The following is a 12,911-nucleotide window of genomic DNA, read 5'->3' on the forward strand; positions in this document are numbered from 1 at the left end:
TTCTCTAATTGGCCCCAGTTGTCCTTTAGATTTATTTATTTACTTTGATTCAGGATACAGTCCATTGCATTTAGATGTTAGTTGTCATTTTAGTATCAATTAATCTCAAAAGTCCCCAGGCCCTTTTAACTTGTTTGCTGGATATTCTCTTGCTTTTGAAATGCTGTGTAAAATCAACTGGCATACTTATCAGTCACCTTCTAAAAATCTATACACCATAGCAAAAAAGAAAGGGTAGAAAGAAATTTAAGTCCTTCTGGGTCCTGCAAAACCCTGGTCAGTAGAGGACTCCTGGCATGCGAGGCTGATGCCATTCTGATAAGAGGTGTAGGTCAGACGTGCTGGGAAAAAACCCACAGAGAATATATAGAAATTGCTCTTGAGATTCTGGCTTCCGCTTCGCTGAGGGAGGGGAGAGAAGCTTCCTGGAGCAGACTCGGGTTGGGTTCCACGCCCAGGCTGGGTGACATCTTCCTGCCACGTGACTGCTGCTTCTCTCACGCGGGGCTCTACAGAAGCAAGAAGCACGCTCCCCAGCAGCCTCCCAGGCAAGCTGGAGAGGCTGCCACCTGCTCCCCCTCTCTCGAAGGATCTCTCTTTCCTTCTGCTTTCAGCGCCTTTCCTTACCTTGCTCTCCTCGCAGCCCCCCTTAAGAAAACTGGGAGATGTCAGGAAGTCCCCTTTCTACCCCTTTTCCCTTTCCTTGGTGCTGGCCTCCACCAGAGCCCCCCTCACGTGAACTGCGGTGGTCTGTGTAGCCGCCCCCGCCCAGTACCGTCACTCCACAGTCAGCTCTAGCAAGACGGCACCCGCACCTTTGGGTTCTGTGTGTCCAGGACCCAGTGAACCACCTGAGACGGGGAAAGCGTTCAGTAACCACACAGGATCCAGGACCCAGTGAACTGCCTGAGACGGGGAAAGCGTTCAGTAACCACACAGGATCCAGGACCCAGTGAACTGCCTGAGACGGGGAAAGCGTTCAGTAACCACACAGGAGTGCTTGGGTGAGTGCATGAACAGCTGCGTGCACGCAGGTCCCCACCAGCAGAGCTCCTGGCTGTAAAGAAGTCTTCCCACCACTGGAAAGGATGGAATCGATGCGTGAAATAGAGCCATGAACACTTCAAGTGGGTGAGTCGGGAACGATTGATCGGCCAGTCTGTGCAAAGCCTGCACTTTGCCTGTTGGAAAGTTCCAGAGGAAACGGATTCCTATCCTTGCAGTTCTGAGGGGCGGGGGTGGGGGTGGGGGGTGGAAGGGGCCTAATCCTTTGTGATCAGGGCAGCACGTTCAAGTGCCCGGGGCAGGTCATGCCGGGCAGGTGGGGTCACAGGTCTTCTCATCGCTGCTGAAGCCCCGGGCTCTGCTGACAGAGACACAGACCCCAGGAGGGGGATCACGAAGGGTCCTCAGGGGCAATGCAGAGGGCAGCCAAGCCCAAGCGTGCTCTGAATAGAGGAGGGGTCTGCAGAAGGGGTCGGGGAGGAGGTTCCTATTCACAAAAGGGCTGGTCAAGAAGGTCACTTTGCTGGAGAGCAAGGTGCTAGTGAGGCTGCAGCTGATGATGACCTTGACCAGGAAATGGAAGCAAATAAAAAAAAAAATGAGGTTTATAAAAAACATTTATTTATTTATTTTTGGCTGGGCTGGGTCTTTGCTGTTGCACGTGGGCTTCCTCCAGTTGCAAGGAGCAGAGGCTCCTCTTCCTCGTGGTGTGAGGGTGTCTCATTGCGGTGGCCACTCTCGTCATGGAACACGGACTCCAGAGCACAGCTCAGTAGTTGTGGTGCCTGGGCTTAGTAGCTCCGCCTGATGGGCTCCAGGGACAGGAGAAGCTGGAAGCAGATGAGTTGTTTGTGGTTGATTCTGCAGAAAGGAAGAGTCAGCAAGCGTCTTCATGGCCCCTTCGCCCCTTGACCACGTGGTTCCCGATCTGCCCCCTCGGGTCTGCCCGCAGCCCCTCCGAGGTGCGCCTGCCCTTCAGCAGAGTCAGAGAGTGGCCGCCTCATCCTCCGCCGGACGCAGGCTGAGGGTGTCCCCCTGCAGGAATCCTGGGAGGGGAGCTCTGTGTGCTGGGCAAACCCTTATGCCCAGTGGTACTCGCCATGGGGTCCCTGGGGGCACCCAGGCCAGTCCAGGTGCTGGGAGGCAGAAGGGTGGGGCTGCCCCTTGATGGAGCTTCCACACTTGGAGGACAGACACTCCTGACCTGTGTAGGTGTCACGGGGCACGATGTGCCAGGGAGAGATGAGGCTGGCAGCAGTCAACGAGGGCGACCAGCGGAGGCGACAGGAAGCGACGATCCCCACCTACCAGCTAGACGTTTCCTTGCCTACAGCATCTGGTGACCCCTTTCCCCGACCCAAGAAAGGGCTGCGATTATCTGCACACAGCAAGTTTGCAGCAACATCATGAAACCCGAGTTGGGGCCACTGGGATTTGGTTCTTGTATGAGTCGAAGAGAGAGAGAAGTTTTATTCACTAGGCCTTGCGTTCCAAGGAAAACAATTATATCACTGAGACCACCTGCTCAAGGAGAGAGAAATGTGAAAGCAAAGGTCTCCAGACTCCTAGCTGCGTCAGTCCTTCTGCAGAAAACCTGGCGTCCTCACCGGAATGAGCCTGTGGGACATCAGGAGGATTCCAGACCCAGTCCTGGATGGACGGGGCGGGGCCTGCCGGCTCCCCACCAAACTCTAGGTGCCGCTGGGCTCACTCAGAGGATGTGTGCAAGGACCGTTTGCTGAAGGCAGGAATTACCGTGTCCCTTTAGGCCCACTGTAGCACCCCTCAGCTCAGCATAAGGATGTGCTGTGCTGTGCTTAGACGCTCAGTCGTGTCCGACTCTTTGTGACCCTGTGGACTGTAGCCAGCCAGACTTCTCTGTCCCTGGGATTCTCCAGACAAGGATACTGGAGTGGGTTGCCGTGCCCTCCTCCAAGGGGATCTTCCCCACCCAGGGACTGAACTTTGCGTCTCTTCTGTCTCCTGCCTCGGCAGGCATGTTCTTTACCACCAACGCTGACAGGAAGCCCCCTGTCAGCCGTGAACCCACACCAAACTTCCACAGGAGCTATCCCAGCATCTTCAACAGGGCCTGATGTGGAAGTCACGTCTGAAGTTCCCCAGGGCAGCTCCCCCAGGGCAGTGGTGCCCTGAACCCCCTCATGTAGCTCTGTGTGTCTGTCCCAGGCTGTCAAGAGGCCGCCCCACCCCACCCCATGGAGGTGTGAGGGACTGTAATTACTTGGTGAGAATTGGTTTGAAAGACTATTGATTCCTCAGACAGCCTGTGTGTTTTCTGGGAGAAGCAGTGGATGAAGATGGGGGTGCCAAGGAGAAGATGCCCTTGGGCTTCAGCTCAGGTGCCTCCGAGAGTCCCCTGGAGCCAGTGGCCGGGGGCTGCCTGGAGGGGGTCCCCCCACCGCGTGGCCGCCACCCTCCCCAGTCCTGAGCCTTCTACGAGGTGACTGGAGCCCTGCTGGGTGGTCCACTCCCTGGGGCTGGACACTGCCCAGGCCCCTCTTTCGGCCCCTTGGTCCCCTGTTCCCCCTGCCCTTATAACTGTAAAGTGGACAGTGTATTTGTGGTTGAAAATTGGCCACTGCAGCAATATTCATTTTAAAAACAGAGTTCTGGCACATATTCAATATTACTATGGAAACGGCTGTTTCTAGCAATTCACTGATAAGAGATAGTTCAAGGACCCAGGTCTGTGTGGGAGGGTTTTACAATCCACCAAATAGAAGACCTACTTGTTACAACAGTAATTTACAAGGACTGCACTCTCTCTTCATTTTTTTAAAAAATTTGAACTGTGAGAATTAGATTTCGTTGTTTCACTTTAGATACATAGATGGAAGGTAAATATTATAACTGGCTTTGTAAAAAACATAACATCCTTAAAGTGTTTTTCCCATTAATTAATAACAGTCATAATAGCACCTGATGTATCATTATATACTTGTGTAACACTACACACACACACACACACACATTTCAGAAACTCAGACAAGGAAGCTGGAATATGACCCATAAGCAACTGCACATCTGAATATTTTTACTCTTCATTTTCAACTGTTTCCACATATTTCCACACAACTGACATATAGACTGAATTCTAAGAAGGATTTGGGGAGTTCACTCTCCCCTAGTGTTTCTCAGGAGCCAATTTCTAAGTCCCATCATTTCTACTTTTTACAACCACAGACGTACTTGAGAAGAACTTGCACCTAGGTGGGTAACCCCAACCTTGGTCCTAGAATTTCCTCGCTTCAGGTCAGAGCTCTACATCCTCACCACCTTTCCTGGAAATAGGAGGTCAAGTCTCTAAAAATGTCCCGTTTTTCCAGCTCCGCCCGCTGTGTTTGTAGTTTTCACAGTTTTCTGTGTTGGCCCTAAATACTGTGCCAGGCGGATTCTGGGGCTGAGGACACAAGGGGTCTTGTTGCTCTTCCTTTCCAGACAAGCCAGTTCATCCTGTGTTTCCAGAGTCAGATGAACTGTCCAGCACTCAGCTAGCCAGGGGGCGGTGGGCCCCACTGGCCAGACGGCTCGGGCCCTGGCCAGCTCCAGGGCAGTGCCCGCCCCCCACCACCCCGGCTCCTAGGCTGGGCACTGCGTCCTGACACGGCACCAGAGTGGGAGGCATCTGATGGGTGATCCGGCACCCAGGCAGGACCTGGGTGATCAGCCGGGAAGGTTCAGTCTGGGGAGTGAGAAACGGGTGACCACGGGACTGAGCTCCCTTCTGGGCCTGCCCTCGGAGAAGCTCTGCACACCTGGATGTTTTCTATGCCACGGAGCGAGTCTCAGGCACACAGCTGTCGCCCCTGCTTCACAGGCGGGCAGACAGCAGAGACGCGCGGAGGATACAGTGGCAAAACTGGATTCAAACCCACTTCTGCTTGTTTAGCGAGCACATTCTGTTTGCAGCCTCCCCTCAGAAGAATCACAGTTAGAATTCCTCTTTGGGAATTGCAGGGAAAAAGCTTCTGATGTTTCCAGTGTGTTTCAGCCTAGCCCCAGGCGAGACGGTTCAAAGGAAGTTTTGGCCGTTTCTCGCAGAACGCCAGCGTGCACCCTTCCTTGGGTCTCATTCAGCCACAACCAGTCAGGGATTCAGAACGAATCTTCTACAGGGGAAAAAAATGAAACACTGATTTATTTTATTCTGCAGATAGGAAGTTCAGCTCGTCACCGTTTAATTTGATCACATATAAAATGTACATTTCATATAAAGATGTACATTTCATACATTTCATAAAGAGGGTGTACATTTCATAAACAGGACGTTAGCATAACAGTACAGGTTGCGGCATAAGCCGTGTAAAAAGTAATTTTACATGAAAGTCTTAGCTAGCTTGGAATCTGTCTTTTCTGAGAAAGGTTATTCAAAAGCGCAGCGTTAGAAGCACAACCCACCGAAACAGGCCTGGCCTGGCACTCCCGCTGCTTTCCAGGACAGTCCGCACTTGGCGGCCTTGTCGGTTCCTGTATCCCAGCAGTTTCCATTATCAAAGGATCCATGCCGGGGCTGTGTATTTTAAGCCCAGCTGAAGAATAGCAGAGCTAATAAGGCCTTTCCACCATGGGAATTCAAAAGCAAAGGGCCTCCCAGAGGTGGTTTCAAACCCCGACGCCCTCAGCTCCCCTCCAGAGTTTAGTGAGAATCTTATCTGATTTGGTTAGGCCAGCTGTTTCAGCCCCCGCTTTATCTGGAGCTCGGAATTGCAATCTTAGGTATGTAGGTCGGCTCCCGGGTCGCACCCCGAGGCATCGAGGGAGTTCCCCTTCATCTTTCACAGTGAAGTAAAGTCAGGGAGGGGGCACACCACGCCTTCACTGCGGTTCACGTCCTCATGTGCTGAGCACCTCCTCAGGGAAATATTTGAATGCTCATTTATCCTTCAAAAGGTCATCACAGGCATCCCTCCACTGTTACTCTACCTACACCCCGTGTAGATCATGTATGACGTTACCGTAACACGTGTTTAAGATATGATTATCTGTGTGTGTGTGCGTGTGTGTGTCCTCCATTTGCCCATGTCCACAATCTCAGCTCCAGATATCAAATTTTGGCTTACCTTTGATTTGTATTTCCTAGCTCAGTTCAATGTTTATAGCAGACAGTCAATAAATATTGTTGATTAAAGAAACTAATGAACCACATTTGAACAAGTGAATACAAGACATAGTGAATACAAGACAGTGTTATGAAGAGATACAGTATCATAGGAATATATTGACCGTATAATGATTTAAACCAAAGCACAGTGAAGAACAACAACACACACACACACGCACACACGCACGCACAAAGGGAAGCCAAAGTGTTACAGATTCCCTAGGATATTAGAGTAACAGAGATTACGTTTATAATAGTAACTCGGTTAGGGAACAGGGGATGGGTCCTAGGGAAAGCTAAACGAGAAGGTGGTCTACTTCTGCTTTGTTGACCCTGACAGAAATATTTCTTTGCAAGCCCGTTAAAAATTCAAATAGCAACTGTGTCTTGTCTTTAATATTTCTGTGCAACCCGATCAGTGTCTTTTACCCAACGACAAAAAGTGCTTGGCAAACACGTTGCGGTCAGCATCAGAGACACCCCTCTGTCCAAGGCCCGCCCTCGAGAGTCCCAGACCCAGCTCCTCCAAGAGGGGCTCTTCCTCCAGTTTCCTGTTTCGTGAGGTCTGGCTCCACACGGAGCACGAGTGTGTTCACAACCGTTCAGTTGTCACATCAAATCCAAATCAAAGTGGTGAGTGTGCAAACCAGAGCCTTGCAGCCCATCCTTTGTCTTGGATCTTTCCCATGAGGCCCAACTGATTTAATTTGCTTCATTTCCTGAGAAAGGCTGTAAAACAACCATTCTTTCAGTGCAGAATCAGAACTTCTTGCACGGGAGTCAAAAGACTGTGAGCAGCCGGATCCTATGGTTGGAAACGATTTTACAATCACACTGTGGGTTGGGCTTCCCAGGTGCTGCAGGGGTAAAGAATCTGCCTGCAACGCAGGAGACCCAGCAGACACAGCTTTGATCCCTGAGTCGGGAAGATCTCCTGGAGGAGGAAATGGCAACGCACTCCAGTCTCCTTGCCTGGGAAATCCCATGGACAGAGGAGCCTGGAGGGCTACCGTCCATGACGTAGCAAAGAGTCGGACAAGACTGAGTGACTGAGCATGCGTGCATGGCTATGTGTGGGTTCATCCTTTGGCCTTGATGTCAGATGAATGATCTCAGTCACTGAGACTAAGACACACGGTAAACTCAGTAGATGTTGTGCCTCACTTCCTGACTCCAGACCTTAACCACTAGAGACATGGTCCCATTCTCATGCTCTGGGAATAAGAAGCCCTGAATGTCCCTCCGTATCTAGTCTTTCTTGGGCACAAGGTGGTACCTGTGCTCTGCTTGACTTTCATTCCAGAATAGTTGCTTGTCCTGGCCATTCTCCTTTGCTCTGTAACTCACGTCACAATTATCTCCATCCTCACAGTTGGCAGATGACTTGCTGTCGGACGTCTTCACCGCCATCGGTTCAGTGACATTAGCCTTGTTGCTGATCCTCTTTCTGGCAGTGGTGGCTTCTGTTCTCGCCTCCAACAAAAGGGCAACCCAGGGCTCCTACAGCCCAAGCCGTCAGGAAAAGGACGGCTCTCGTGTGGAGATGTGGAGCGTGATGGACGCCCCTGCAGCAGAGAGGCTGATCTAGGACCACCCTGCCTCTGGAGGAGGAGACCCGTGCACTGTGAACGAGATGCTTGCCCTGAGTGCCCCTGACGTACCTGGAAACATCAGTTCATGACCAGGACCACGTTGAAACTGAAGGAAGAACTCCCTTGACCACTGTACAGATGTTCATAGTGGTTCAAGTTGAAATCATTGTTTTGTTGTATTATATTAGCCAATCACAGAATGATGTTTCTTGTGCCAATAGTTTCAGCCTCATAATTTAGCAAAAATGCCTGCCAAAGGACGTGTCTTCTGGGAAAAGCTCCAGTGCCTGATGTCTACAATCTTTACTCTTTGCAACCTGGGGACGTGTTTTTAGTTTGCCCGTTCACTGGAAACTGCATCATTTCACACAGAAACTGCAGAAAAAGTAGTTACATTCCTCTTCCTATCAGGTGGTGAAAGGTTTTAGTTTGTACCAATGCAAAGATGCCCATGGTTTGTCCTTCAGCAATGGATTTGAGAAAGTCATGGGAATAACCTGTGGTTAAAAAGCAACCCAACGTCCACAAATAAAAATTGAAATGTGGCTGTTCCTCTTTCTGAGTATTTTTTGCTTATGTGACATTACATGTAACAAAGGTAACCTCCAGGAGCATTTGAAGAACCTTTGAACTAACTTACCTCTAGCATTACATTTAAAGTCCTTGCTCTTTATAAGGTGCTGCTTAAGGTCAAAACACTTCCTGAGACAGAAAAGCAAGATAAAAGGAACACTGGGATTCTCTGACCTAAAAGACCAAGCTCTTTCCTTTCAACTGCTTTTTGATAAATCACTGTCAGACGTGACCTTGTCTGAAGGTGAGAACCTTCAAGTACAGTACACACACTTCAAGGAGCGTAGGTGGTAAGTTTGTGTGCATAGTATAGAAAGATACATTTTAAATAAACTTGAGAATGGATGGGGGAAATGGCAGTGAGAATGAAATTAGGTTAAGTAGTTTTAAAATGGCTATGTGGAACAAAATGGAATATAAATCCACAAGTAAGGTATATAAATACATGAAATAAAAGAATTTAAGAACATTTTAAAAAGGAGCATGCGTGTAAGACTGTCTGTGGGGTATGGAGAGAAAATAGCCTTATATTTATGTATTTTTTTCCTCTGAAGATTTAATTAGAATTTTACATGTTGTGAAATGTAAATATGCTAGAGAGGATGTGGAGAAAAGGGAACTCTCTTGCCCTGTTGGTGGAAATGTAAATTGATACAGACACTATGGAGAACAGTATGGAGATTTCTTTAAAAACTAGGAATAAAACTACCATAATCCCACTACTGGGCACATACCCTGAGGAAACCATAATTGAAAAAGACACATGTACCCCAATGTTCATTGCAGCACTAGCTATGATAGCCAGGACATGGAAGCAACCTAGATGCCCACTGACAGATGAAGGGATAAAGAAGCTGTGATACATATACACAGTGGACTATTACTCAGCCATAAAAAGGAATGAATTTGAGTCAGTTCTAGTGAGGTGGATGGACCTAAAGCCTTACAGATTGAAGTAAGTCAAAAAGAGACAAGTATATATTAATGCACATACACGGAATCTAGAAACATGGTACTGAAGAACCTATCTACAGGGCAGGAATAGAGGCTCAGACATAGAGAACAGACTGACGGACACAACAGGGGAAGGAGAGGGTGGGACAAATTGAGAGAGTAGCATTAAAACACATATGTTACCATATGCAAAACAGACAGCCAGCAGGAACTTCCTGTATGATGCAAGGAGCTCAACCTAGAGGGGTGGAACGGGGTTGCGGGGGGAGGAGGGAGGTTCAAGAGGGAGGAGACATACCTATAATCGATTCATGTTGATGTATGGCAGAAACCAATGCAACATTGTAAAGCGATTATCCTCCAATTAAATAAATAAATAAAATCTTTTGTATAATGTAAAAAAAAATAGCATATAAATACAAATTTTAAATATATGCTTATATATTTGGATATATGCTCAAAAATTGATAACATGACTTCTTATATATGTTTGGTAGCAAGCCATGCTCCCCAGAGGTTCAAGGCCATCACTTCCCTCCCGCTTGAGCTCCATCAACTTTCCCCCTGTGCCAGATCTTCTCCGACAGCACCAAACGTGTTGCCATATTTCTATCATATAGAATTACCCGCTGTGGCCCCATCTCCCTCTAATTACCATCCCATTCCTTAGTACACCTTTCAGCAACACACCCATAAAGGGTTTAATATTCTCTTCCTCTCATTCCTCTCTTCCCATTCCTTTGAAATCAAACTGATCTGGCTTTTCCCTGCCCCACCCCACGGATGAGCTCATATCAGGGCCACCAGTGACCACACTGCCAAATACAACAGCCCATCCTCAGACTTCACTGCCTCTGAAATGACTGTCACTCCTTTCTCGAAACCCTCGCGACCCAGCGGCACAGCTTCCCGTCTTGACTTCCCTCTCATCCTGCCGTTTCAGCCCATCGCCGTCTCTTTGCCATCTTCCCCTCATCTTCCTGGCTTCCGCTTTGTTTTTTCCGTACCATTTATCCTTCCTGGACAAGTCACATGGTCTCTGAAGACGTGGGACAAGAACTTTGCTCTCTTTTTTATTTCACTGAAAAATCTCTCACCTAGAACAGGCCTGGCGTACAATAAAATCACAATATTTTCTGCATAAGTGAACAAATAATGAATGAGTATTGTCTGTACCTGCCACCAGCAAAATCCCAAAGTGCCCAAGATTTATGTGAGTTGTCATTGGACATCCCAGCTACTAAACTGTCATAGCTCTGTAGCTATTAATGTCTTAATCTTTGGCTTTCCCTCTGTTTTTAATATTGTTTTAAGTGTTTGTCCAAGAAGATGGTGTCTCTGGGTATCTGCGTTTGGAGTTTTCCAGAAGATATTCTCTTTATATTTACATGCCATCAGAGTTACAACTTCTCAACAGAGGCTTATGTGGGAAGGACAGAAAGAGCTCTTGCTTAAAGGAAAAAGTGTAGCTGACTTTAAAGTGCTACAGGCTTCCCTGGTGGCTCAAATGGTAAAGAATCCACCTACAAGGCAGGACACTTAGGTTTAATCCCTGGGTAGGGAAGATCCCCTGGAAAACGGGATGACTGCTCACTCTAGTATTCCTGCCTGGAGAATCCCATGGACAGAGGAGGCTGGCGGGCTACAGTCCATAGCATCACAAGGAGTCAGACGCGACAGAGCAACTTTCACTTTAAAAAACTACAAACTGAAAAAAATCACAGAGGAGAAGTTGGACAGGTAAGAAGAAAATGGTGACCATTGATGGTAATAGTTCAAGTTTGGAAAAGACGTCTAAGTAATCTGGCTGTTCACTCTCTTCCAGAGCCTAGCTCAGGGCTTTCCATTGGAATATGCTCTCATATATATACATATATGTGAATGCAGGCATGCAGGCAGGAATGAATAAAGAATTCCATGTGGATGCACCAAACACACAGGAAGTCACTTACTGACCAGCCCAGCAGGTCAGATCTGCATCTTTGAACAAGCTGCACATGCAGGGTCTTATGTGAGAATGCCGCCATGTTAGCCCTGTGGAGTATCTGTACTGAACTCTCTTTAACAAGATATATCCCATCATTTTTTTTGCCTTTTTATGTTTTTAAAAAATTTGTTTATTTTTAATTGAAGGATAATTGCTGTATAATATTGGTTTGATTTCTGTCATACCTCAGCAAAACCCCATCTTAAGTAGAAAAGTCTAGCATTTGCATCACCAATGTTGATGCAACTTTTTAATTAACCTTTTTTAATAGAAGTATAGTTAATTTACAGTGTTGTTTCAGGTATACAGCAAAGTGATTCAGATATTATGTATACATACATACATAATATGTATATATATATGCATGTGTGTGCATATATATATTGCTGTTGTTTAGTCACTAAGTCATGTCTGACTCTTTTGTGACCCCATGGACTATAGCCCACCAGGCTCTTCTGTCCATGGGGTTCTCCAGACAAGAATACTGGAGTGGGTTGCCATTTCCTTCTCCAAGACCCAGGGATCAAACCCACATCTCCTGCATTAGCAGGAAGATTTCTTAACTGCTGAGCCACTATATATATATATATATATATATATATATATATATATATATAGTTTTCAGATTCTTATCCACTTGGGTTATTATAAGATTAAATATAGTTCCCAGTGCTATACAATACGTCCTATTGTTTATTCTATATATAATAGTGTGTATATGTTAATCCCAGTCTCCTAGTTTATCTTTCCCCCAGGTCTATCTCCTTTGGTAACCACAGATTTGGTTTCTATGTAGGTGGGCCTATTTCTGCTTTGTAAATAAGTTAATTTGTATGATTGTTTTTACGATTCCTCACATAAGCGACGTCATATGATGTTGCTCCTCCTCTGCCTGACCTCACTTGCTGTGATAATTTCTGGGTCCATCCATGTTGACGTCATATGATGTTGCTCTCCCTCTGCCTGACCTCACTTGGTGTGATAATTCCTAGGTCCATCCATGTCGATGTCATATGATGTTGCTCCTCCTCTGCCTGACCTCACTTGCTGTGATAGTTTCTGGGTCCATCCATGTTGCTGCAAATGGTATTGTTTCCTTGTTTTTATAGCTGAGTAGTATTTCATTATATATATGCAGCATATTTTCTTTATCCATTCATCTGTCAATGGACATTTAGGTTGCTTCCATGTCTTGGTTATTGTAAATAGTGCTGTAATGAACATTGGTGTGCATGTATCTTTTTGAATTAGAGTTTTCTCCAGATATATGCCCAGGAGTGGGATTTCTGGATCATATGGCAACTCTATTTTTAGCTTTTGAATTAACCTCTATACTGTTCTCCACAGCAACTGCACGAATTTACAGTCCTACCAACAGTGTATGAGGGCTCCCTTTGTTCCACACCCTATCCGGGATTTGCTATCTGTAAACTTTGTAATGATGGTCATTCTGACTGATGTGAAGTGATACTTCATTGTCATTTTAGTTTGCATCTCTCTAATTATTAGCAGCATGGAGCATCTTTTCATGTGCCTGTGGACCATCTGTGTGTCTTCTTTGGAGGAATGTCTGTTTAGATCTTCTGTCCACTTTTTTAATTGAGTTGCTTGTTTTTTTTTTTTTTTTATTAAGTTATATGAGCAATTTTTTCTTTTGTAAATTAATCCCAGAACTAGA

At 46.8% G+C, this 12,911-nt stretch overlaps 1 protein-coding gene across 4 annotated transcripts in view; it reads left to right on the top strand.

Moving 5' to 3' along the window:
- Nucleotides 1–8,264, top strand: part of CRB1 (crumbs cell polarity complex component 1) — a 265,895-nt gene extending 257,631 nt beyond the window's left edge. For 3 of the 4 annotated variants that reach the window (XM_070768705.1, XM_070768708.1, XM_019976851.2), the window contains one exon: nt 7,500–8,264. In XM_070768705.1, the coding sequence (XP_070624806.1) occupies nt 7,500–7,715 (216 nt within the window). In that variant the 3' untranslated portion in view covers nt 7,716–8,264. Of the gene's footprint in view, nt 1–836; nt 1,005–7,499 lie in introns of all 4 variants that reach the window. The other variant, XM_070768706.1, reaches the window with a different exon arrangement.
- The last annotated feature ends 4,647 nt before the right edge of the window (nt 8,265–12,911 follow it).

This window comes from Bos indicus, chromosome 16 (assembly GCF_029378745.1).
Source record: "Bos indicus isolate NIAB-ARS_2022 breed Sahiwal x Tharparkar chromosome 16, NIAB-ARS_B.indTharparkar_mat_pri_1.0, whole genome shotgun sequence".
In the NCBI taxonomy this organism is placed as follows: Eukaryota; Metazoa; Chordata; class Mammalia; order Artiodactyla; family Bovidae; genus Bos; species Bos indicus.